The sequence below is a fragment of the Tiliqua scincoides genome, chromosome 3 (genome assembly GCF_035046505.1).
Source record: "Tiliqua scincoides isolate rTilSci1 chromosome 3, rTilSci1.hap2, whole genome shotgun sequence".
Lineage (NCBI taxonomy): Eukaryota > Metazoa > Chordata > Lepidosauria > Squamata > Scincidae > Tiliqua > Tiliqua scincoides.
Genome location: NC_089823.1, coordinates 14,796,872 through 14,821,878, shown reverse-complemented (window position 1 = coordinate 14,821,878; position 25,007 = coordinate 14,796,872). Strand labels below are relative to the sequence as shown.

Sequence of the window (25,007 nt, the reverse complement as noted above, 5' to 3'; positions counted from 1 at the left end):
CATATTAAAAATAAAAATAAAATAATGGAGTGAATGGGGACCCACCTGAAATTGGGTCCCAGCCCACAGTTTGAGAAACACTGGTCTAGTATGTATCCAGAGTAATAGAACACCTCTTCACACGAGGCAAATTCAGGGCCTCTGCTTTTGATGTACAGTATTTCACTGTCTTCTTCCAGCCAGGTAATACAGTGACAGAACTGAGTTACTGCCAAATAATGGAGCTGGATCACATTTTGCATTGCTGGCTGAATAAAGCCCATCTGTCAAGTTTTTTTTTTTTACTTCACTAGTGTTTGCTACCCACCAGTCATTGATTGCCAGGAGTGTTGATTCAATTGTTCTAGAAGAAAATTATTAGATGAGTGGATGCAACCTTCATCAATTCAGCATCACTCAAGTTGATTTGGGTTTCCTTCTGGTCCATCTCTTTTGTCTTTAATAGTAACCTAAGGTTTTTTCACCACTCATTTCCAAAGCTTTCCCTCTTACATACGTGCATGTCAGACTGGTGTTAAAGGCACAGGGCTAAGGCAGTTCAAAATGGAGCAGAATGGTTGCTGTCTCTTTTTTGCTACAACCCAGAATTGCAGCTTAGCTCTATTTCCCATTAAGGCAGAAGGCCAGGCAGACAGAAGTTCTCCTGCACAACGTTTCCACAGTCCTGGCTCCTGTTGAGTTGCAGCCTACCTAGAGTCCTGCTCAAAGAAGGTAAAGGAGTACAGCAGAACAGGCATGAGGAGAAACATGGCTGCCATCTCCTCTGCTGTAGCAAGAAATTCAAAAGGCTATCTATGCCCAGCATGCAAATTGAAACTCTGGCTCCAGGTGGCACAGGCACTACTTAAATGTAAACTCCAATCCAGGTTAGTCTGCTTTTCACATCAGACAGATGCATTCTGGTTTAGAGTAATGCTTGGAAAGTGGATGTTCAAGAGAAATGCTTTCCCTCTTAATGAATTCAATTAGCAAGTTGCCTTTATTGGATTCCAATCATATCTCAAAAAGCACAGGCAATTTCTGAGTTATCAGTACATTCCAATCATTGGAAAAATCTTTTACATTATTAATGTAATAAATAAGGTAGGGGTGCGTGTGTACATGTTTCTTAGCATTACTATAGCCACCAGATAGTCTAGTCCAGTGAATAATTAAGTTAAAAACAAGCTGCCAATATAAAACCAGCATGATCCGAGCATTGCTTCTTGTAGAAAAATACATAAACATTGACTTCACACTTTTCTGCAAAGATAATACATGAGGAACACAGAAAAGCAAAATGGCCATTTTGTTCCACACTGAAACCACACTGATTTAAAGGATAAAACTCCAGGGACTGTCCATAAAAGCAGAGGTAAAAGCCCACAGCATTTCACTGCATGTCAGAGACTGCTCAAATCTGAATGAAGCAGACATTTCAAGCAGGAAGAATTTTTCTGAGATATTGGCATAAGTGGCTAAAGTGGGAAAATGTTAAAAAAATGCCCTCCATGCAGAAGTGGTAAGAACCTTTTGAAAAGGCAAAAAACTGTTTAGACCCTGGAGACAACCCCTCCTTTTTAAAAAGCCTTTTTTAAAAAGTTGAAGATGGGATGACAAGAGCCATGGGTGCCTGTCATCATGGCAGTGTTCCTTTCTTTTGTCTCATAGCTGTCTCCCGTCAAGACATTGTATGGACTTTTGTACCTGGATAAAAACATGCAAAAGCTGCACACCAAAGACAACGGAGGGAAGACCAGGCGCGTACCATCTGCAATTATTTTTTCATTGTACCACTTCAACTCTCTGGGAAAAAAACCCTATTGTCTGCCTCCAGCTTTAGAAGACAGTCACCACAGGTGAGCAACTGAATTCATTGCCTGAGGCACTGTTCGCAGGGCAAGAATGAGACTTCAGAGCAAGTAGAAATGACGATACAAAGGGCACAGCCATGTATTAAAATAATGACGCCCAGGCTGCCTTGTTTCCTTCTCCCCTTCCCCCACAGGAGTCGGGCTGTAATGTGATCAGGCACACAGGTGGAAAAAGGATGCTTTCCTTTAGAAAGTGCAGCTGTGACAAGTCTTTTGCTCAGCAGGGGAGCCAACTGGGCAAGAGCCAGAACAAGAAAAAGGTGCAAACACAAATCACACAATCAGACATCTCAGTAGTCCCAACTGACATCATCTTTCTGAAGGGAGGTCTGTATACTTTGCATGTCTCTCAGCAGCTGAAGGCTCTTCTTGCCCCTCTCCCCAGGGTTCCCCTTCGGTCTGATGTCTTTCACCTTGACAGTCACAAATGTCGTTTTCACTTCGCCGCCTCTGCCTTGCTCTGGCGTACTACACTGCTTGGACTTGCCTTCTCTCTTCTGTCTCTCTAGCTGGAAAGCAAAAAGCTTTTAAGACCACCTCCTTTTACTTCAAACGTTTTCTTCCTACCTTTGAATCTACTCCCAGTCCTAGCATCTGTCACTCTCATCCAATTCTCATACCTGTTACTAGAGTAATACTTTTTTTGGCCTAACTGAGCCACTTCATTACATTTAGTACTATGAATCACATCTAGAGCTATTTCCATCCCTCAGAGCATTTTACAATCCTTCTCTCATTCATTCAACTGGCAAGTTTCCAGGATGTATAACATCTAAAAATAAAAATCCAAGTTTCTAGAAGGCATTGTTGAAGGCTTAGACTGGACATGGCATGAGAGTTTTAACTCTAGAATTCCCTGCGCTTTTTTCAAAAAGCAGCCAGATAAGATTTGATTTGTATTGGGGTTGCAGGGGTGGGGAACTCATTGTCCCTGCGCCAATTCCTCAACATAATGGCTTTCCCCAAGCTATTAGCCAGGTAGGAGAACATTTACAGGCACAATTATGGGGTTAAAAAAAAAAATCAGCTTGTGGCAGGAGGATTTGTGTTAGACCAGAGGGGAGGTTCATATACGCCCTCCTTTCCCAACCTTGATCTAAAAATTAACCACCTTCTGCTTCCCACAGCCCTCTTGAAGATGAAAAAGATGTTGGACGTTCCAGTGAACTGTGTCACATCCAAGTTGGCCCTCACAATCTTGAAAAAATATGCCAAACTCTTGAACACTGCCATCTGTGTGTGTCAATAGGACTGTCCAATAGCTTACCAAAGAAGGAAAATGCAAACAAGTACAACATTCAACTCAGTGATGATAAAAACTAGAGAGGGTCCATAGATCCGTGACAGAGCACTTGCTTTGAATCGACAAGTCCCAGGTCCAGTAAACATCTTGAGTTCAAGGTCTCAGGTACCCAGCCTTGCTAACTAAGATCCTTGAAGAGTCACTGCTGCTCAGACCAAGTGGCCCTGGGCCAGACAGATTCATTCCCCAACACTATGCATCAGTTGTTCTCAAACTATGTGCTGTGGTGCCTCAGGGAACTGTGACAAATGCACAAGATGTGAGCGCTGCAGGATGTCCCCGGCAGCCTTTTCTTCCCAGCTCTCCTGAGCACTGCCATCTTGGATTGTGCGAAATCTTGTGCAATCCAACATGGAGGCACCCGGGGGAGCTGGGAAGATTGACCATGAAAGAAAGGCGCCATGACCATGTTTGAAAACTGATATATAAACACACAACTGCAAAACTGAAAGAAGACTATAATTTCATCTAGTTCAATGTTATCTACCTGCCAGCATGTTAAAAAAAACTACTTCCTGACATCCTTTGAACTGAGAAAGCCAGAGACAACTCTGGACTTTGTGCATGCACAGTACGTGCTCTACTGTGAAGCTGCTTTAGATTTTCAGAGGCATGTGTGCCCACTAATACTTTTGGGTAAGGCCAAGTCAGAAATTCTGAGTGAAGAACTCTCAGCGCAAGGAAGGAAGGAAGGAAAAGGAACTTTCAACTGCCCTGGTTCATTCTTCATCACAGCCTCCATTTTGCAGCACTCTTAATAGCCACCAGTTTACAACCACACCCTTCCCTTCTGAATAATGTTGCATCCATTCAAAGAGGAATTACAGGAAAACTCGTGACCCTCCCCCCCATTGGTGGGAAATCTGGTTGGCTTTTGCCACCCAACATCCCAAAACCGAACCCCCCCCCAATTTGCCACCTACAAATATGGCAGCAAACAAGGGTGGGGGAGAGCCATTGCAGCTCACACTAAGTTTTGGGCTTTCCCTGGGAGTCACTGAGCATCTCAAAGTTGTTTGCCATTGGCCATTATTAAATACACCCGGCAGTTCAACCATTATGGACTTTCCTCTTTTGCTCTTCATTGATATCTTTGCAAACTGGATTTTCAAGAGGAATCTTTAAATGGTGGTTCACTTATATGCAGTAGGGGAGGACTGTTCCCTTAGGCATAGTGTGTTTTCACCTCTCTCTCTTGTAGTGCCATGTTTTTTAGATTGTTTTGTCTTCTGACTAATGAAAGAACTTTTTCTTTCATTTTGCTATGCAAACCACTTTGAATTTTTGTTGTTGTTGAAGAGCGGCATATAACTATTTTTATTAACCATAAAGATGCTTCCATGTAGCCGGCAGGCCAACTCACCCAAGCCCGATGTCTCTGAATTTTGGTGATTTGTTCAGCCTTGGCCTCCATCTTTTTCACCAGCACTTCCAGTTCTCGCTCCAGGTCTTCTCTCAAGGCAATTGTTGGTGCTTCATGGATGAGTTTTGCCAGCTGCTGGTGATCACTTGCACACAATGGAAAGATTGGGGGTGGGTGGGGAGAATGCTTGGCTCATTAAGAACCTCCTTACTAGACACTTTCAGAGTGATTTTGTAAGCAAAGTGAAGGGTAGCATCCTGAACAACACTTTTGTGGACAGAAGTTCACTCTGAATGTGAACTCCCCTCAGAGAATGGAAGAAGAATCCCCCTCATGCAAAGAGCCGAAGATTTTTAAATTCCCCCCCCCCCAATTAAAAATCCTTGATCGGTCAACCAAATAAATATTTACTAATCCTTTTTTTAAACCAGTTAAAAAGCATTGAATAAAGAAATATTTCTGCATGTCACCAAAACCAAAAGATGCCTTTCTGAGAGATTGAAGAAGTGGAAAACGATTTCTGGTTTTCCAGGGTTCCAAAAGATTACTTTCAGTGTGCCAAAGGACTTGGGCCTGCCCAGTTACATTTCTGACTTAACCCCCTTTCAACATTAAAAACTCTTACACCATCTTACAAACAACTTCTGAGAGTCCTCAGAGGTTCAAGAGAAGTTTGCTATATAACAGGGTTGGGGGGGGGATAGCATTCATGAGTAGAGCCTTTGATTAAATTAGACTTTCACCATCATCAATTACACAGGCCAACACACATTTTGCTTCCTTAAACGTTACACCAATTCCTGGGTATATTTGGGGAATATACCTACACCATGGCTTCCTCATGAGGAAGCTGCTTGAACCATTCACTAATGAGGCTATACTATATCTCAAAAACTAGACGTGAGAGGGCAAAACAGATGCCATTTTTGGAATTGGCATCCCAAATTCATATCAAACAGCCATAAAGTTTGGGAAAAACTTTTCTGACACTCAATTTTGTAGGCCTGCTATCTTTTCACAACACCAACACACCCCCACGTGCTCCAGCACACCCAGCCCCAGGTTTCAAGGGGCCACTGGCAAATTGCCCTGCAATGACCTCCTCCTAGCTAGGTGGCCCCAGGAGAGTCACTCTGCCACCAAGTCCATGCACTCAGTCTATGAACTTAGAGGATCAGCAGTGAACCCTCCTCAGGACCTGGGGCCTCCAGCAACTGCCTGATGATCCCCCCCCCCCGACAAGTTCTTAGAGTCATCACAATTCTCAAGTGGTCTACAAAAGGGTCCCAAATTAAATACTTGCAGGTTTTCACTCACCAACTCATGTTCCCAAGTTCATCTTGCAAAGTCAGCAACACTTCAGAAAGGTCTCCTTGGGACGAGGAAGACATGGAAGATGTGGAGGCTCTCCTGCCTTTGCTCAGCTGCTTATCCAAAGGGACATCACTGAGCACACGATCGTTGCAAAGGGCTTTCGAGTGATGCTTCATTAAGTGCAACACATGCTGAACATTGGCTCCGACTGAGTGGCTAGGGCTGGTGGACTGAAGGCAAAGGCAGAAAGGAGGTGAAGGCTGCGAGAAAGCTTCAAGAATTTGACAGTGAACTAGAACATACCACTGATTCAGTCTCTGAGCATATGAAGGTACCTGACACAGGAAGACAGACCATCGGTCCATCTGGCAATGGATCTCCACAAAGCAGGAGGTCTCTCTCTCTCTCTCTCTCATCAGCTACCACCTGATTATTTTGGACATGCTGAAAACTAAACCTGAATTCAGCTACAGACCATGCATATGCTCTACAAAACAGAGATAAGGCCTCTTCGCATATGACAACTTGAGAATGACACATCTTAGGAAACCCTCAGAAGTCCTAGTTTTCTGGGACTCAGATCTTCACTGTTCCCCTGCCACAAACCAAGTGCATAAAGAGTGTAAAGCAAAACTAGGATTGGCTTTCACTTTCAAAACTTAGTTTGGTCTTCAAAAGAAATCATAGCACAGCACAGAATCCCAGTTTTGCATGCAGGAGGTTCAATCCCAGATTCAATCCCTCGCATCCCTTGGCAAAGGAGAGATACAATTTGAAACCATGGAGATCTGCTGCAAAGCAGTGTAGATCACACTGAGCTAGATGGAGCAATGGTCCAACTCAGCAGAAGGCAACTTCCTATGAATGGCAATTTCTCTTGTAGCTAATAAGGACTAGAACCACTAAAAAAAAAAAAGCTATGAAGAATCTCCAGATCAATGCAAACTGTCTTGCAGTCCACTGGGTTCCCCATCTTTGAATAAGTGTAATATCACCAGCAGTGTTGAAACACAGGATGCGGTTTGCAGTTACCAGAAGCCAAATTAGCATTCAATTAGGTACATTTACAAGGTTGTCCTTCCATTTATTTCTAAGAATTTATTCACCTTGCACTGTAAGGGCACGTTCAGAGAGACATCCAAAAAAGGGCTGAAGTACATCTAGGTCTGATTCAGGCCTCATTTTAAAAAAGCTATTATTATGAAAACAAGCAGATTCGAGCCTCATGTGCTCCCTCCTTCCTTCTTGGCACATGAGAAGACAAACTAGTTTTGTCTTGCAAAACTGTTTTGCAAAACAGCTAGTTTACTGTTTCATCTGCATATGGAGAAATCTGGTTTGTTCAAACCATAGTTTCTTCACAGACCTAGATATCTAAATAAGAAATATAATTTGCAACAAACCACAATTTCTCATAGGGCACAATCCTAACCAGGTCTACTCAGAAGTAAGTCCTATTTTGTTCAATGGGGCTTACTCTCAGGAAAGTGCGGTTAGGATTGCAGCCTTCGTTTTATTCACAAACTAAAATCAGAAGCTTCTCACCTCCTCCCTGCACACACGAAGAAGGCAGCACACATGAACATGAGGCTTATGTCTCATTCTCATGGCAACAAGCCATGGTTTGTCACCATGCCTCAAAATGCACCTGAGATGCATGCAAAGGAACAGATGCCACTCTTAACAAATCACATGTTACCTGACAATTCACACCAGAGAACAGTATTGGCCCAGCATTAGTATTGGCTATGCAGTGTATACAGTCAGCTTTCAATTACTGCCAGTGTAAAAAGGGTGGATTTTGCCTTATCAGACTTCTTACATTTCTGAATTAGCAACAAACAAGAGGCTGCAATACAGACATGCCCTAATTAATAAAATGTCACTGGGATGAAAGTATACTTATTTTGAGACCAACATTTGGAAATCCCAAAAAAGTGGCCTCAACTCTTGGCAAGTACCACCTATCTGAATGGAATAACAGAAACCTACTTGAAAAAAAATTAAGACCAATGCTAGAACAGAACCATATGCCTCATGCAAGCCCACAATCATGGCACAAAGCCCTTCCTTGTTTACACCCAGCATCAGTATTTAGAAGTGTACTCCCTCTGGCCACGATCTTCCATTAAGCTATTGAGCCTTTCAAAGTTATTGCCCCCTTACCTTTCCAGCTACAAACGGCACATCTCCCAGGCGCAATCTGTAGTGGGGCTGTGTGTGGAAGTGGGTCGTTCCAGAGTCATTCTAAGGGAAAGAGGAGAAATTCTCACATTAAAAGAAATTGGGCCAAGCTCCACTCCACTATAGTTCTTCTATACAAAACTGTCAGAGCATTACATTCAACCATCTCCCACTGCAGACATACACGACTGGACACACAGGGAGCTAGCATGGTGTAGTATAACAGGTGTCAAACCCTGGCCCATGGGCCGGATCCAGCATCCTTCCCCTGGGTGATCCAACATCCTTCCCCTTCCTGTTGCAATTCTTCCCCTGGGTGAACAGAGCTTACCATTCTGCCAGGGAGCCTCCTCTCAGTGCTGCCAACTGCCCCCAAACTTTGTGCCAGCCAGCTGCTTCCAGGTTCCATCGCCTCAGCAGGAGTTGGGCCCAGATGCAGCTGGCCAACCCAAGACTTGGGGGTGACTGGCAGCATGGAGAAGAGGCTCCCTGGCAGAATAGTAAGCTCTGTTCATGCTCAAAAAAGGATTTTCTGATGTGCAGTAGTCTCCAGTTTGGAGACCACTGGTGTAGTGGTTTGAGTGCTGCATTAGGAGCAGGAGACATGGGTTTGAATCACCACTCAACCATGAAGCTAACTTGATCTTGGTATAGTCACCCTCTCTCAGTCTCACCTACTTCCAGAGTGGTCATGAGCAGAGTTTTCGCTAAAGATCAGCACCACCAAGCAAAGCCCTCCCACAGTTGCACAGAGACATCTTCCCAGAATTTGGTGACAACATCATTATGTTATTATGTCAAGGAACTCAGTTGAGAGCTGCATGACCCTTCAGCTTAGCAGGAACTCTGGGCAGGAGGAAAAAGAGGTAACGTAGGTACACCACTCTGAACTCTTTGAGCAAGAACAGGATAGAAATGTGCGTAATATATGCATCATAATCTCCAGCGCATCTTAAGAATGTAAGGATTGTATTGCAGAATTAGATCAGACATACATCTGGGTCTAGCATTCAGTTTCCAGTAACAACCAGACAGATGCTCCTGGAACCTCAAAAGAAGGCCATTCACTGCAGTTTGTCCCCACAACTAGTATGGAAAGGTACTTCTACCCTGAACATGGAAGCCCCCATCCGCTGACCATGACTAACAGGCATTGACAGATCTCTCTTCCATGAATCTGTCTAATCCTTTTGCTCTACCTTGTCCTGTTGCTTGGCTTTCTTCTTAGTCTTTTTTGATTTTGAAGGCACTGACATTGGCGCTGATTGTGTTTTTGCCTGCAGCAATTTCCTGTTTGTCTCCAGTCCAACCTGAAGCTAACAAAATAAACCAGGGAATTATTTATTCAAAACAGAAGACTTGGGCATGCTCACCAAGGAGCAGTCCTTAGCTCAGTCATTTTCAACCACTGTGCAATAGCACAATGGTGTGCCACCAATGGACTGCACATGTGCCCTGGGCATCTGAGGGAGGGTCATTTATTAGTAGGAGCAGTGGGGGATGTGAGCCCCCCACTGGCAGCACAATGTGCCTTGTCTATTGTCAAAAAGCTAATGATGTGCTTTGACAACTTTAGCACATTGTCAGTGTGTTGTGAGATGGAAAAGGTTGAAAATTGCTGATTTAGCTTTTAAACTCTGGATCACAGTCATTTATTCCCAAACTGGGAGAGAAAAAAAAAAACCAGGGGAAGGGATCAGGTGGAAGTCTGAACAAAGCCTTTTTGGCTCCCCCTCCCTCTCCATTTTCCCTCCACACATTGGGAGAACCCCAATTAGGAGAAAAGCTGCTGGGAAGAGGAGTGCAGGAGAGAAGTAGCAAGCAGGCGAAAAGCTAAGCATCTACTCCCTGCTTCTCCTCTCCAATCTGCACCCCTACTGCTTTTTAGGGCGCAATCCTAACCAGCGAGGTAAGGGGAATGCAGTTCCAAGGTAAGGGAACAAAGTATTTCCTTACCTTGAGGAGGCCTCCATTACTGCCCCCCAACTGCAGGCTGCAGCACATGCCCCATTGGGAGAGCTATGTCAGAGCTAGACAGTTGGTTAAGATTTTGGCCTCAGGAGTCTCAAGTTTCCAGACCCGTTTTTCCCACTGAATGTCCAGCTTGGTCCCAAATAGCACAACAGTCTCATTTAGGGCCAAACCTGCCACACTCAAGCTTCGGTTCCACTACTTTAGATGGAAAAATGGAACTTAAAAGCATCAAACGTTCACAGATTGTGTGTAGTTTGGAACCATTTGCATGTAAACTACAGAAGAAAATTCTCATCCCACACAGAATATTCGGGTTTTCATCTGGAAATGGTTGCTGCCCCCCTCCCCCCCAGAATAATTTGCAGATCAAAGCCCACACCCACTACAAATAGATCAGCAGCTAAGTTTGACAACCACTAACAGACCCACCTGGATTCCAAAAGTTTCTCTGTCATGCTGATAGTTTGAGTCACCTGCTTTTGGCAGTCAAAATGAGGTTTCTCCTCATTCCTTGCCTCCTTTTGTCATTCTTCTGCAAGAACCCTTGAATCCCATGACAAGCCATACTATTCAGCACAATGTCCCTTGAAACGAGCAGGAAGTTGTTTCTGCCACAAATACTGCCAACCACTTGACCGTAATTTACCTTTGCTGCTTTTTCCTGCACCAGTTTCCGTGCTTGTTCTTCCTCTTGGAGCTTCTCTTCCAGTTCTTTCATTTTCTTCTAATAAAGAAAAAACCAGGAAAAACACTCCACTGGCAAAATATTCCAACCAGCTGAGACCTAGTATAGTGCAGTGAACAGTGTGGAAGCCACAGGTTTGAATCCACACTCGGGCAGTGCCTCACTCTCAGCCTAGCCTGCTTCTTCTGCCGTGACCCACTATTTTCTGTATTGCTCGAATTCTATGGGTTGTGTTTTTCGTTTGTTTTTTTGGCAGGGTGAGTGGCCCAACTGCGCCTGCTTCTAATTGACGCTCCCTCCATGCCATTCACTAAGTACTGCGGGATGGAGAGGAAAATCTCCAAGGAGACCAACTGCATTTTCGTTTTAAAAAAATAAGATAGATCTGCTGCTCCTATGAATGCTCCAGGAACATACATTTAAAATCAATCAACTTTTTTTCTTAACTAATCAAACACGGCAGCTCCACTGTTTACTAAGCAGAACAGGCAATTTCAAGTATGATGCATGAATTGACAAAATATACAGATAGTCCTTCTATATCAGACCTGCTGTCCAATCTTGTAAATGTTCACATAAGTTCTATTGCATTTCTCAGCATCCAAAGACAGCAGCCCACGTATCCATCTAGTCCAGGGGTGTCAAACATAAGGCCCAGGGGCCGGATGCAGCCCGTGGAAGCTTTTTATCTGGCCCTCAGGTTCTCAGCTGCCGAGCAATGCTGAAGTGTTACTGCTAAAAGGGCACCCCCCATGAAAATTGGGCTCTCCCATATCTTGAGATATGATAAAGATTTTCATGTTTTCTTTTCGGGCATTTGAAGTTAATGAATTCCTAAGTGAGAAAAAGTGCTAATTTTTGGTTCTGAGTTATTTAATGACATCACTTCCTGCCTTAACGATGTCACTTCCGGCCCTCAGCAGGTATCATGAATACCATTTGGCCCTCGGTATGAAACAAGTTTGACACCCCTGATCTAGTCCATCATCTCACGGCCATCAAAGTGCTGTTAGGAATCCTTTATGCAACTCGCATAGTGAGCAGTGACCCTCCCCTGTCATTCAGCTCTCTTGGTTCAAAAGCTGACTTAAAAGGTTTATGTACTGTGACAGGGCAGGAGCTAAATGGTAATAAGGATGCTCAACACCCATGAGGAATTCAAACCTCATCTCAAGGAGCTAGACTCACTTCTGCTAGAGACTGCATCTCAGTAAGCCTCGCGTATTCCTTCTCAAGCAGGTCCAGCTTTTCTAGCTTAGATTTCACATGCGAATGATCAAAGTTTTTCTCTCTTTCTACTGTGGCCTGGAAAAAGAACAAGAAAAGCAAAGATCTTCATATCATGGTAAAAAAAAAGGGAAGGAAAGAATTCTACCTGTTGAATTTCTGAGTATCACTTAACAGCACCATGGCAAAAGCAGCAAAGAAATGTCAGCAACCCCAGACAGTTGCCATCTCCCCGACAAACAGCAATGTATGTAAGAAATAACACGCTGGAAGAAAAAAATTCCCCAAAGCCTCTTGTCAAACTTCATTACTTAATTCACACCAACAACATACGAGCTGGTGAAGCTGTTCCTAGACTATACCATTCCAGAGTGCAGGTGGAAGAAATTGCATTATTCTAGTACAGAGGGAACATAAGAACATAAAAGCCCCATTGGATCAGGACAATGGCCCATCTAGTCCAACTTCCTGTAACTCACAGTGGCCCACCAAATGCCTCAGGGAGCACAAAAGAAGGCAAGACAACCTGCGTCCTGGTGCCCTTCCCTCCATCTGGCATTCTGAGGTAATCTACTTCTAAAATCAGGAGCTTACACATACCTATCATGACTTGTAACCAGTGATGGACCTTTCCGCCAGAAATTTGTCCAATCCCCTCTTAAAGGCATCTAGGCAAGATGCCATCATCACTTCCTGTGGCAATGAGTTCCACAGACTAATTACATGCTGGGTAAAGAAACTTTTTCTTTTGTCTCTCCTAACTCTCCCAACACTCAATTTTAGTGGATGTCCCCTGGTTCTGGTGTTATGTGAGAGGAAAAACAGTGTCTCTCTCTATCCAGTCTATTTTGGGGGGGGGGGGGGAGAACATTTATTTTCCTGTGACCTTGGAATTTCTTAAACATTTTTCTGTTTCAACCAAGACAGCAACCAGTACAGCAACCTATCACTTAGTTCTTAGACCAGAAAGCCCAACCACACCACCTCCTGTGTTAAATACATTCTCTTATACATTCTGTTATTTCTTCTGACTTATAGCATTTCAGTTTTCTATTCCCATGTCTTTAAAGAGTACCACACTATAGAAAACAATCTTCATTTCTTCTTTGTAAAGGTGTTGTCATTAGCTTTGCAAAGTGATGCTCATATTTTGATCTTGGTCCCAGCCTAACAGCTCTTACTTATTTTTCACATTTTTATGCCACCCTTTTGCCAAGGAGCTCAGTCGTTAAAGGCATGGGATAAATTTCAAGACCTAGTGCTTACAATTCTTCCCACAGCAGAATCCAGAAAAAAAAAAACTAACTTGCCAGAAGAAGTAAGGCAAGGAGAAGTAAGACAGACATACCTGTTTCTCCAAGACACTCGTCTTTTCCTGTTCAGCATGTTCAATCATTTGCTTCATGTATTCTAGTTGCTTCTCTAGAAGGTTACAGCGAGCCTCAGCACCTCTCAGTTGAGATGCCAACTCTGAAGGCAACGCAACAAGAGAAGGAGAGTTACAGAAGCACTCAGAAGTTAACCACTGCAAAATCAGTTCTGTTCCATTATTGTTTGAGAATGACAACACCCCTTAAGTTCTATTCCATCTGAATTCAAACAGGTTCTGTAGTCCACAATTCCTAACAGACTTCAGGTATATAACAATAATAATTTTTTAAAAGCATAAAATCCTCTCCCAAAATGTATGCTTCTGTGGGAAGTATTTTTTTTTTAATTGGGAAAGAAAATAAATCATATAGAACTCCAAAAACTATTTCTGGTTTCTAAAAGTATTCATAGTTTAAAAACAAGATCAAGGTAATTACAAAAATTTACAATTCTGAAAAAATGAAATAACTCTCTCCCCCCCCCCACGTAAAGGATTTTTCCATCTTTATTTTTTGAAATGTTTCACAAAATTCCAGAAGATCCATGGGTTCCAATATTCTGAGTTCAGTGTCAGTAAAAAGATCCACTAAAGCTCAAGAACTGGAGCTAAATCCCGCATAGGTAGAATCCATAAGCACCCCTACAATAAACTCTCCTCTCTAAATGGAAAGATGTTTAAAGCTTAGGGTTCAGGCTAGAGAGACCACACACGAAGCCCACACAAACACTGAAGATTACTTACCAAATGTTTAGACAAGGGATAGCCTCCTCTAAACTATGAAAGGTCTGACAGAGAAAGGAAACGACTCCCAGGAACACCTGACAGAATGCTCTCAAAGCCAGAAAGGATAATTCCAGCACCAAAAGGGGCAACATACACCTGTGTGGCAGATTCAGGCTATATGATGCCCCAAGGCCCAGATATCCAAGCAGCCTTGAGTAACTGAACATGCATTTCGACCATCAAAAAGCCTAGAAGAAGCAGTAGCCAAGTTCAGTCAGACTTCAGCCTCTGTTCCTGGTTTATACAAGGAGCCTTATGGAGACATCTGTCAGTTCCACAGCAGGTAAGAACAATCAGCTACTGTGATATGTGCAACGCTCCCGGAACAGCAGTTTGCATTCCAATTCCATTTGAGCTAATCAACAGAGTAAAAGAGCTGCAGAGCCAGACAAACATTTGTGGAGTTTTCCTGGGCAACAATGGTCCACAACCCTGAACAGGTGAAGCTGCCTCATACCAAGTCAGATCCATCTAGATTAGTACACTGACTGGCAGCCACTCCCCACAGATCAATCTACGACTTCACATCCTGATATTTTAACTTGTCCTGGATAATCAAAGAAGAAATGAATTTGGTTCACACCTTCTCTTTTGATTTTAATTCAACTTGTCCAGTTCTCCCTTTGCCCTGTGTTTAACTCTTCACCTCTCTACCTTACCTTCCTTCTCTGCTAGGAAAAACAAGAGTTGGTACACGTCTGCTACACCTCTGGTAAACCAGTTTATTTATCCCCTCCTTATAAGAGGACTAAGTAGGAAGAAAGGCTAGTTAATCTCGTAGAGAAAATCCAGGAAAAGTACATTTTGTTTGAAGCTATTAAGTAAAACTTCTGTTTTCCTACCTAGCTCTGAATGTAGCTTACAATACCTGAGGGTGAGACACTGTGACTGATTGCACAATTCAAAGGTTTCCCTCTGCCAGTGCAGCAGTCCCTGAGCCAGCCGAGGGTGTCACAAACATTCTATAAAGCATGTTTGCAGCACCCAGAGAGTAAGCTGTGCCAGTGGGGAGGCCTGCACCACCACACCAATACTGTATCCAACATCCGAGGGTAAGACTCTGTGACTAAGACTATGATACCCGAATCAATACCTTGACATTATCTTTGCAAGTGTGGTATTACATCTATTTTAGCCTGTATTATCCACTCTTATTTGTCAGAATGCTCGCTTAGAATATTTTGTCTCCTGAACTTGTGGTATAAATTTAATTGTCTAAACCAGGGATGGCCAACCTTTCAACTTTAGGGCTCCTGGACCCTTAACATTCGTGGAGGAGGGAATTTCAACAGATGCAGCTTGTCATCTGTGAGATGTCAAGGTGCATGTGTGGAAATTCTTTTCTACAAAACTATGAGCAACCTTAGAGCCCTAAAGTTGAAAGACTGGTCACTCCTGGTCTAAACTACAGTATTCCAAATTCACAATATGTAGATCTTTAACCCATTTCTGCCCAGCCCGTAGGTGTACACACTTGATCACTGTCGCATATGTGCAATGTTGGGCAAAAATGGCTTTAATGGAAGTTTCACATTTTTTGTTTCCTGGGTTATTAAAGGCTCATCTACATACTGGAAAGATGAATGCCTTGCCTTTAAGAAGCAAAGGCTGCAATCTTATCCACACTCTCCTGCGAGTAAGTTCCATTGACTATAATGGGACTTACTTCTAAGTAGACAGGCATAGGATTGGGCTCAAAATGTGATAAACAAGCCATAGTACCCCAAGTTCAGACACAACAGAAAACATGTCTGTTCATACATGTCAGTTTTCTATACACAGAGGAGTATGTGTGTGTATCTGACTCCCCAGGATACATTCTCATATGATTCAGCAATATATCTGAACTGTCTGGGGTCAGTTCACAAATTGAAACCAAACCAATCCTTGTTAGCAGTTCATGATTTACAATCCAATAAACCCCACAGCCCAACTCAAAAGTGAAACTACCCCAGTTACCTCTCTGTGGTTGGCCAAAGGGGAGAGTTACCAGCATACCTTCATTTTTCCGGACCACTTCCAGCTTTGAATTCTCCCTTTCCAGCAATTGCTCGCTCAACACTTTCTTGTAGTCTGAAGTTTCCCTGGTAAGGCTTTCCACGCTCTCCTCTGCCTGAAACCGTTCCAGCTCCAACTTCCGTATTTTCTCCTGCAGGTTCTTCAGAGCTGAGAATATCGCTAACAAGAGAACAAGTCAAATACAATAGAACTGCCTGTTAATGAGCTGACATGACACACAGGAAAGAGTGCTGAATATGAATGGGCAGACACAACTTTACATTCCCATTCATCACGAAACTCATCATTATGTCCTTGGACCAGTCATGATCTCAGCCTAACCTATTTTGTGAGGAATGAAAATAAAATTGGATAACTTCATCCACGTTGCCCTATGCTCCTTGGAAAGAAGCAAGATACCTTTTCCTCTAACACAGTGTTTCTCAAGGTTTGATCTCCCCCATATCACCTCACATGGTCTACCTATACAATGTACCACCGGAAGTAACTGGTGATGACATCATCGCCAGTTACTTCTGGTTGGAAGACCAGATGCGACATGAACAATATCAGTAAGAAGCTCAGGGTGGATGGGACGGCTGTTTTGAGTGCAGGAAAACATGCTTTGGAGCCCTGGCCGATAAGCTGAGCCTCCTACCACTGTTTGTTGTGTCACACTCCAAGTCTCACTGCTGGGCAGTAAGTGTCCAGGAGTCCCGTGAGTACCACCAGACACCACCTCATGTACCACTGGTTGAGAAACATCGCTCTAACATGCAACAAAATGTAGTTATGAGATTCTCCCCACTCTCAAAATTTCAAAAATGATCTTCAAGTCTTTACATGCAAACTGCATCAATGCAAACAAACAAACAAACTACAGAGATGACTCTGGAGAAAAGAGAAAGCTGTTGACACAGCTTAGTATTCTTGCACCCTGACATCTGGTACAGCTACAAGGAAGCCATCCTCATCAATAATTAGGTCTACATTTTGCCATAGGATACAACAGAGCTCTTTGCCAGCATAATCCTCTTTTAATTAGGTTATCTGCAGCTGTTTCAAAAGAGATATAATTAACATCCCAGAGCACACACTTCGCTTCAGAGGTTCAAGTTTCATAGAAGCAAGTGCTCCCAAATCAAGGAAACTATTATTTGAATATCTGCTCCAGTATGGAAGAACAGCCAATAAAAAAAAATTAGAAAGCAGAATTTGCACTAAAACTTGCAAATGACTTGGTCAATTCAAAGCAAATGGGTATAGGTGGGAGGAGTGAAGAAGAGCCATAGAAGCCCATACAGCAGTTTAGCAGCCCCAGGCATCTCTCCAGGTAAGGAGAGAAAAGGTAATTCTTCCACCACCATAGTCCCACCACCATGGATGGTAAAATGCCATATAGCTGTATGAATTACTTCAAAGGAAGTGGTGGTGTGAATATTTCAAAAGTTTTACACCTACAACTTTCAGATCGATGTCCCTGTAAGGCAGCTAATAACAATAATCAGACCAAACAACAATTAAAAAACAGCAATAAAATAAGTCATGGAAAAGATCTCTAGCTCTATGCTCTGATCTATAATCAAGTTAGGACAACAAGGTAGATAAATTAGAAAACTTGACACAGTGGCAGCTAGCCTATGTTGTATCAATCATGCCATGTAACAATTTTTGGAAGACAGGAAAAGAAGAGGGGTCAGAACTGCTGCTACAGCTGCAAGTTTGTCTCTAAACTGTGCCTGGAGATAATTCATCAGAGGTAAGCAAGAATCTATCAAGGAGTAAGACGGGAACTACCCCTGCGTAAAACTAGTAAATCCTCTGGGTAAGTCTAAAATGCTATTTAGACACAAGAAGGAGAGAGGGATCATGTCCACTGGTCCTGTTTGTCTGCTGCATCCATCTGACTTCATGCCTATTTAGGCATAGTTTCTCTCCAGGTCTACAGAGCTTGCGTCTTGAGTACACTTCTGTACTGCAGTGAGTCCTGAACTCTTCGCACACGACAGGAGAGGAAGCTGAACGCTTTCCACATGTGCTGCCTCTGACACATCCTCGGTATCACCTGGCAGGACAAAATTCCAAACAACATAATCCTGGAACGAGCTGGAATCCCTAGCATGTATACACTACTAAAACAGAGAAGCCCGCGTTGGCTTGGTCATGTCATGAGAATGGGCAATGGCCGGATCCCAAAGGACCTCCTCTGTGGAGAATTAGTGCAGGGAAAGTGCCCTACAGGCAGACCACAGCTGCGATACAAGGACATCTGCAAGAGGGATCTGAAGGCCTTAGGAGTGGACCTCAACAAGTGGGAAACCCTGGCCTCTGAGTGGCCCACTTGGAGGCAGGCTGTGCAGCATGGCCTTTCCCAGTTTGAAGAGACACTTGGCCAACAGGCTGAGGCAAAGAGGCAAATAAGGAAGGCCCATAGCCAGGGAAACACACCAGGGACAGACTACATTTGCTCTCAGTACGGATGGGATTGTCACTCCCAAATCAACCTTTTCAGCCACACTAGACGCTGCTCCAGAACCACCATTCAGAGCGCAATACCATAGTGTTCTGAGACTAAAGGAATGCCAACTGAACTCTCAAACTGATTGCACTCTGTATTTCATAGCAATTAAAAACACCAAGCCTGAGTGCAAGCATTCAGGAGTGCCACACTCAAGCATTATGTTGAAAGCACATAGGAAACAATCCCACTCTTGCACTCAAATGTCTGATCCAGTCAAATCAAAATGCACAAATAAGACCTTAGAAAGATGCACTTTTTAGAGCACTCCTTAGATTTTCTCCGCTGTCAAAAGACTGCTACACTACACAGGAATTTCTACTGCAAAGAAACTAGATTGACATTTGATTCCTTATCTCCCATCTTCAAACTTAGGACAGTTAACCCTTACTAATTGGGTAAGAGGTACTTTTTCAAGTGGGTGCTCCTCTTTTACTTAGCAGGGGGAGAGTAACTGGCCCTCCTCACCCCAGCAGTGTCTTTTCTAGTGGCTGTCTGCTGGTGTTGCATCTTTTTAGACTGTGAGCCCTTTTGGGACAGGGAGCCATTAGTTGTTTGATTTTCTCTGTAAACCGCTTTGCGAACTTTTGTTCAAAAGCGGTATATTGTTGTTGTTTTGCACTTCTCTCAACTTTATGGCATAAACAGTAAAACTCATGCCAAACTGAGCATTAACTCAGTGCTGAGCAGACTTTGCAAAATGTGCTTTTTGCTCCATTGTATCTAAAAGACGTAGGTTAAATGCAGATGTGGTGCAAATCCCTATCTTCTCCCTATTTTCTATTTTTTACCTTCCTGTCATCTAGGATGCTCCTGTTTGGAATTACTGAAGTGATGATGAGTAAATCCAGACACAGTAGTCGTTGTTTCTTTATTGTTGCTGACCTTCCCCCTGCCCGCCCCTACTAACTGGTGACAAAACTTGGAGCTGAACAGGAAATTGGACCAGGGAGCCTGCCCATTTCCCAACCATGAAGAATTCAACTGGCTCAGGCAACCTCAAGTCTCCAATACCACAGGTAAAACCTGGTTAAGAGCCACAGGTTATAAGAAGCAGGGCAGGCACCCACCTCTGTGCACTGACTCTCCACCAGCCTTTACAAATTTCCAAGGAAACGGGCCTGATCCTTCAATCAAAAATTCGAGAGAAGACACAGTTACAGAGTAAGCTCTATTCTTCGTAACCAACCTTTCCAACTTCTAATTGGGGACATGATACTCTGCAACTATTTTTTCTCATCCTTGGGAAGAAATGGCAAAGAAAACGAGGGCAACATATTTTTTAAACACCAGTCTGAAAAACGCATAGCTATTAGGGCTATTAAAATAAATTTGACAAAAATTTTTTTTTTTAAAAAACCACATTTTAGATTTCTTTGGATTAGCAAAAGAATTGTATAAAGAAAAAAGAAGCCCCCCCCCCCACCATTCCCCAAAAAAGCGCTAGTGATATCTTATTGAGCAGGTTATGGACCTTCCAGACTGATATACAAACAGGATTCTATTCCCAAGTCAATCGCATTTCCTCTGGGTTGAAATATTACCTCTGCTGTTACTCTCTGGATATGCAATTACTGGTCTGGCAGGGGATCGTCGCACATCGGAGTTAATGAAAGGTTTGTGCCTTGGGTACTCTGTGAACGAAGCTGCCGACAGCCCATCTGTGAACGATGCCGATTTGTGACTTTCGTGAAGAGCACCCTGAAAACAAAACAAAATTGGCATTTTAACTTTGTCTTAAAGGTACAGGAAGTGCTTCCTCTCATCAGCTCCTTCCACCCTCACTGGTTTTCCTGTAAGAGAAAGATCAGAATCTTCAGAGGCCAGGAGAGAGAGAACACAAATGGGTGGGGGGATTAGAAAGCGACAGCTAAAAAAAGACATCTTTAGGAAGACTTAAAAAGCAAAAACCTAGACAAACAGGCATAGGGACAGCATGACAGAAAGCACAGGTAAGAGTGGGAGAAGGAGGCAAAAGGGGCTAATAGCTGATGAACTTCTGCCTAGCTGCAGGAATGAGTAAGGGGCAGATACAGTCAGTGACAGAGCAATGGCTCACATACACACAGGAGCCTGTGCAGAATAACATCTAGACTCAAGTATTCTTCCCCAACATAACCTGCATCCATTTTCCTTCTTCTGCTGCTGTCTTCCCTTGAGTCAGTTACAGTATTCTAATATCTACAGTAATTAAATATCTAAATTATAGATTGCCTCAGGGCAGAAATTTATCTCATTCTTTGTAAAGTACCAGATAAATCAATCGTGCTATACAGACAACATGTAAGGGCACTAGATTTAGACTGGAAAGATCGGCGTCAAGTCCCTTCTCAGACACAAAGTTTACTGGGTGATCCTGAAACAGCAACTATTAAAAAAAACATACATTACTTGAAACCTGAAGTAATTCAGTTACACGGCTGTTCTTCCCTGAAGAGCCCTGCATTGGAGAGGATACAGCATTTGATCTTGGATGGCTGAATGATATACAGGCCTAATTCAGGCTGATTTCAGTTTTGTATCCTGGCTTGCGTGCAAATTCTGGGTAGAATGTACAGAGCTGGGATCTGATGGGTTCAGGTGTTATAACAACAAATTCTGGTTTCCCCTAAAACCAGGGTCAAAGTTTCAAAGCTTCCTCATGCACAAAGAGTAGGGATAAGAGTGACAGCTGAAGCTCCACAAGTGTCACCAGGAACTAGGATTTGAACTATGGTTCCAAATGACATCACCATAGGATCACATTAGTTGCTCCTTAGTAAGGCATAAATCTTGAACTTGCCTTTGCAAACCAGTCCATACAAAACCGTATGTACAAGAAGCTTTGAGGCGCCTCTTAGTTTTAGCCAGATATAGCACGGATTGGTTCAAGTACTACACCGTTTCCAATACTGAAGGGCTTTCTTAATCCATGAATAGTTATCATCTGCTCTCTTATCACAATAGGATTGTGCTGCAGCAGTTAACACTAATAAGTACATTATACATATACATTTTTAGCAAGTGCCCTTTTAGGCCACAAAAGAGATACATGTGGATGAAGAGGCTACTAAAAAAAGCAGGAGAGTGAGTCTTATTTATCAGGCTGCTGCCAAGTTAACATGGAAGGAACAAGGCTGTCAGTTCAGGTTGTCAACTACTGCTGGGTTGCCATGATGCTATCTTCCCAGCAGCTATTTTCAGCTCCTTCTTCTACCTGCCTCCCACACCCCCTCCGCAAAAGCTTAGGTCACGCAGCATGGGGTGTCCAATTAATCTTTTGCAGTCCGTTGCAATTCTGATTGAATCTATTTTGAGTGATAAATGCTCAGCTTAAACATGTTGCTCAACTTCCATACAATATTGTGGATTAAACTATCCTCCCCACTCAGACCTGTTCCAAACTCTGCGTTAGTACAAGTAGTACAGGGAGAAGTACAAAACAGGGAACAGGCTTCCTTGCAAGAACTGCTAACAGTTGTTCTACAGAAGCACTGAAGCGAGCCCTGGAAAACATGAAGGTAATTCAAAGACAACAATGGGATGGGGGTGTTGTGAGCATTTTTGGTTCAAGATTGCAACTTCACCGCCATAGAAGCAAAATTCCAGAGAAAAAGAAATGGGAACATAATTTCTTGCAAGTGTATTTACAGTATGGATTTAAAAGCCCAATGCTATGCACAGTTGATTGGAAAAAAGCTCCACTGACCTCCAAAGAAAGCCTACGTACGACTGATGCCTAAGTTTGAGATGAGAAGTGTAGTAATTGTTGAATGGCTTTCCCCAAGTTTGTGGTATATGCTGTATTCAATAGAGGACTGAGAATTTATTCTTAAGACCTTTATTACAAACACTGGGTGATCTCCTGCCCTGAGTTGGGGGAAAAAATCCTTGGAACCTGTGCATTCCTTTATGAGCCTACAAGGACGAACTTTTAAAGTGTAATCTATACATGATTACTCAGAAATGGGATAACCCTATTTACCCTACTGTGGTTCTTAGAGGAATGCTGGTATATGTTCGATAACTAAATAAAATTTTTTTAAAAGAATGTTAAGTTACGCCTTTCTGTTTCATATATTCAAGTGCACCCTCTGTTTCAAGACCATTTAACATATTTAAATCCCACCCTGCCTCCAAAGAGCTCAGGTGGCCTACATCTTTACAACAGCCCAGCCAGGTTGAACAGGCAAAAAGACAGCAACTGGTCCACCAAACACAGCTCTACGACAGTTTGTTGGAAGCCAACTATTCCTCATTTCTAACTGCAGAAGAAATAAAGAACTTTTAAGCATTTATACAACAGGAGAGCATATGACGCGCACACAGAAGATTCCTGCATTCAAGCTTGGACAGTCCCCAGTTAAAACAGATCACAGGTAGGGCTTGGAAATGCATCTCCCAGCGACCCTGGTGAGCCACTGTCAGCCACAGATCGATGTGGATACCCCTGGGCCTAATGGAATACAAACCTAACAAAATGACATACAAGGCAGCTTCATCTTGCAAGATGTGCTGAGCAAACCAAAAAGTGCTTATTCAGAACTTACTCATTTAACTTAACCAGCGGGTTTATAGTCCCTAGTAAGCAAATTCAGGATCTGAGGAGGAGGGTTGTAGCTCAGCAAGGTGAGCTGCTGCTTTGCATGCAGGTGGTCTCAGATACAGTTCCCTCAAAGCAGCACTTAGAGGAAAGAATCCTGCCTGAAAAGTCGGTGCCAGTCATGGTAGCAATTCAGCAACCTTATGAGGTTCATGAGTGGTGGGTAAAGGGGGTAAATTGTACCTGGCCCCAGGGTCAAAAAGGGGGTCCAAGAGCCAAAAGAGGAGGCCAAAAACGGTCTGGGATCTTACATTTTCCTATCATACCCGAGCGTCCTGACTGTGTGGGTTGCTGGGTGCAAAGCTGCTGCTGTATTGAAAGCCATACATGCTGGGTCAAGAAATGCACACATGACACTCTTGAACACTGTCAAATCTGCTGCTACAGTAACTGGCCTGCTACAGTAGCTCTTCGGCTGGTGGATCTGTTTACCCTGAAGGAGTGTATCAAGGACACAGCCGTGGAACTACAGCTGCTACAGAAGTGAGCGTTGGTGCACGCAGGACACTTTCCATTCTAGTACAAGTCTAAATAGGATGGTGCTATTTTCTGCTACGATTTCCTACATTTAGAAGATTGTAGAGAAACTTAGAAGTGTACTTGGTTTTCACTATTACTGCATCTAGCTGCCAACGCTGCACATGCAGGTAGACCTGAGCTCTGCACTGGGAAGCCCAGTAGATCTGTGCTCCAAAGACTTCTCTGGCTGATGCCACCCTCCCCCTGCCCTCTTTTGCCCCCTCCTTGTCACCCTCACCCTGCTCTGGTCCACCCCCCACCCTTTTGGGAAGGGACCCAAAAGAATAATTTGTGCCCCACGATAAAATTTTCTCATCCGACTCCATATAAAGAGTCCGACTCCATGTAAAGCATCCACCCCATTGCACGCCTCCAATCCCTGCGGACCCCTAAACAGCGCTGAGTTTCAGACAGGGGTCCTTCGAGGCGACTGCTGCCTGAAACTATTTCCACTGCTGTAGAACCTCCACAACCCAGTTAGCAGAAAAAGAGTGCCTCTGGGCACGTAAAGAGTGCCCCACATAAAAGAGTGCCTCTGGGTGCATGACAAGTGCCTCGCAGAAAAAAAGTGGGTGTGCAGAGTGTCCCAGATGAAAAGAGTGCCTCTGAGTGCGTGAAGATTGCCCCACATAAAAGAGTGGTTCTAGGTGCGTGAAGAGTGCCCCACGTAAAAGAGTACCTCTGGGCGTGTGAAGAGTGTCCCAAATGAAAAGAGTGGGAGTGTGAAGAGCTCCCCCCAGAAAATGGAGGGCACGCAGAGTGCCCCAGAGCATATGAAGAGTGCCCCACAGAACAGAGTTCCTCTGGGCGCATGAAGAGTGGGCCCAGACAAGAGTGCCTCTAGGCGTTTGAAGAGCGCCCCAGAGAAAGAGCGGGCCTGCAGACGGAGCGCCCCGCCACCAGCAGCAGCCCTCCCTCCTGAGGCGCCACGGCCCGGGGGGAGAGGGGCGCCGCCGCTCACCGTGTGCTGCGGGTCCCCGGCCACGGCCATGTCGCGCAGGGGCGGCCGCAGGAGGTGCATGTCCCTTTAAGGACGGCGGCCCGGCCCGGCCCGCCCCACCTCCCCGAGCCGCCCCAGAAACGCCGTGCCCACAAGGCGGCTCTGTGAGTGACAGGGCATCCGGCCAACCGCAGCAACGCCCTGCCCCCGGGCGCGTGACGTCACAGAGGCCGAGGGCGGCGATGGGCGCGCAGGGCGGCCAATGGGGAGGCGCTGTGAAGAAGGCGGCGGCGGCGGCGGCGGCCTCTGCGCAGGCGCGGCTCCGCCGCTCTCGGGCGGGCCGATGAGGGGAGCGCCGAGGCGGCCACTGGGCGGTGGTCTGAAGCGAGCCG

The 25,007-nt window shown here is 44.1% G+C and overlaps 1 protein-coding gene across 2 annotated transcripts; it reads right to left on the bottom strand.

Annotated features, from left to right (window-relative positions):
* Window positions 1–956: 956 nt before the first annotated feature.
* CEP57 (centrosomal protein 57) lies at window positions 957–24,743 on the bottom strand. 2 transcript variants are annotated; one of them, XM_066619785.1, is made up of 11 exons: window positions 24,637–24,743; window positions 20,119–20,275; window positions 16,057–16,236; window positions 13,252–13,373; window positions 11,865–11,981; window positions 10,638–10,715; window positions 9,217–9,333; window positions 8,000–8,080; window positions 5,837–6,063; window positions 4,520–4,664; window positions 957–2,362 (listed from the first exon to the last, which is right to left on the bottom strand). In XM_066619785.1, the coding sequence occupies exons 1-11, from the start codon at window positions 24,694–24,696 to the stop codon at window positions 2,144–2,146; spliced, it is 1,503 nt and encodes a 500-aa protein (XP_066475882.1). In that variant the 5' UTR covers window positions 24,697–24,743; the 3' UTR covers window positions 957–2,143. The 2 variants fall into 2 exon arrangements, with proteins under 2 accessions (XP_066475882.1, XP_066475884.1); XM_066619787.1 differs by lacking the exon at window positions 9,217–9,333.
* Window positions 24,744–25,007: the final 264 nt, after the last annotated feature.

Excerpts from the sequence above, each read along its gene's own strand:
- CEP57 (XM_066619785.1), bottom strand. The coding sequence starts at position 24,696 with ATGCACCTCCTGCGGCCGCCCCTGCGCGACATGGCCGTGGCCGGGGAC. Across the intron at positions 10,716-11,864 it reads AGATGCAGTCTCTAGCAGAA|AAGAAAATGAAAGAACTGGA; the intron begins GTGAGTCTAGCT and ends TTTCTTTATTAG. Across the intron at positions 6,064-7,999 it reads TGCCGTTTGTAGCTGGAAAG|TCCACCAGCCCTAGCCACTC; the intron begins GTAAGGGGGCAA and ends CTTTGCCTTCAG.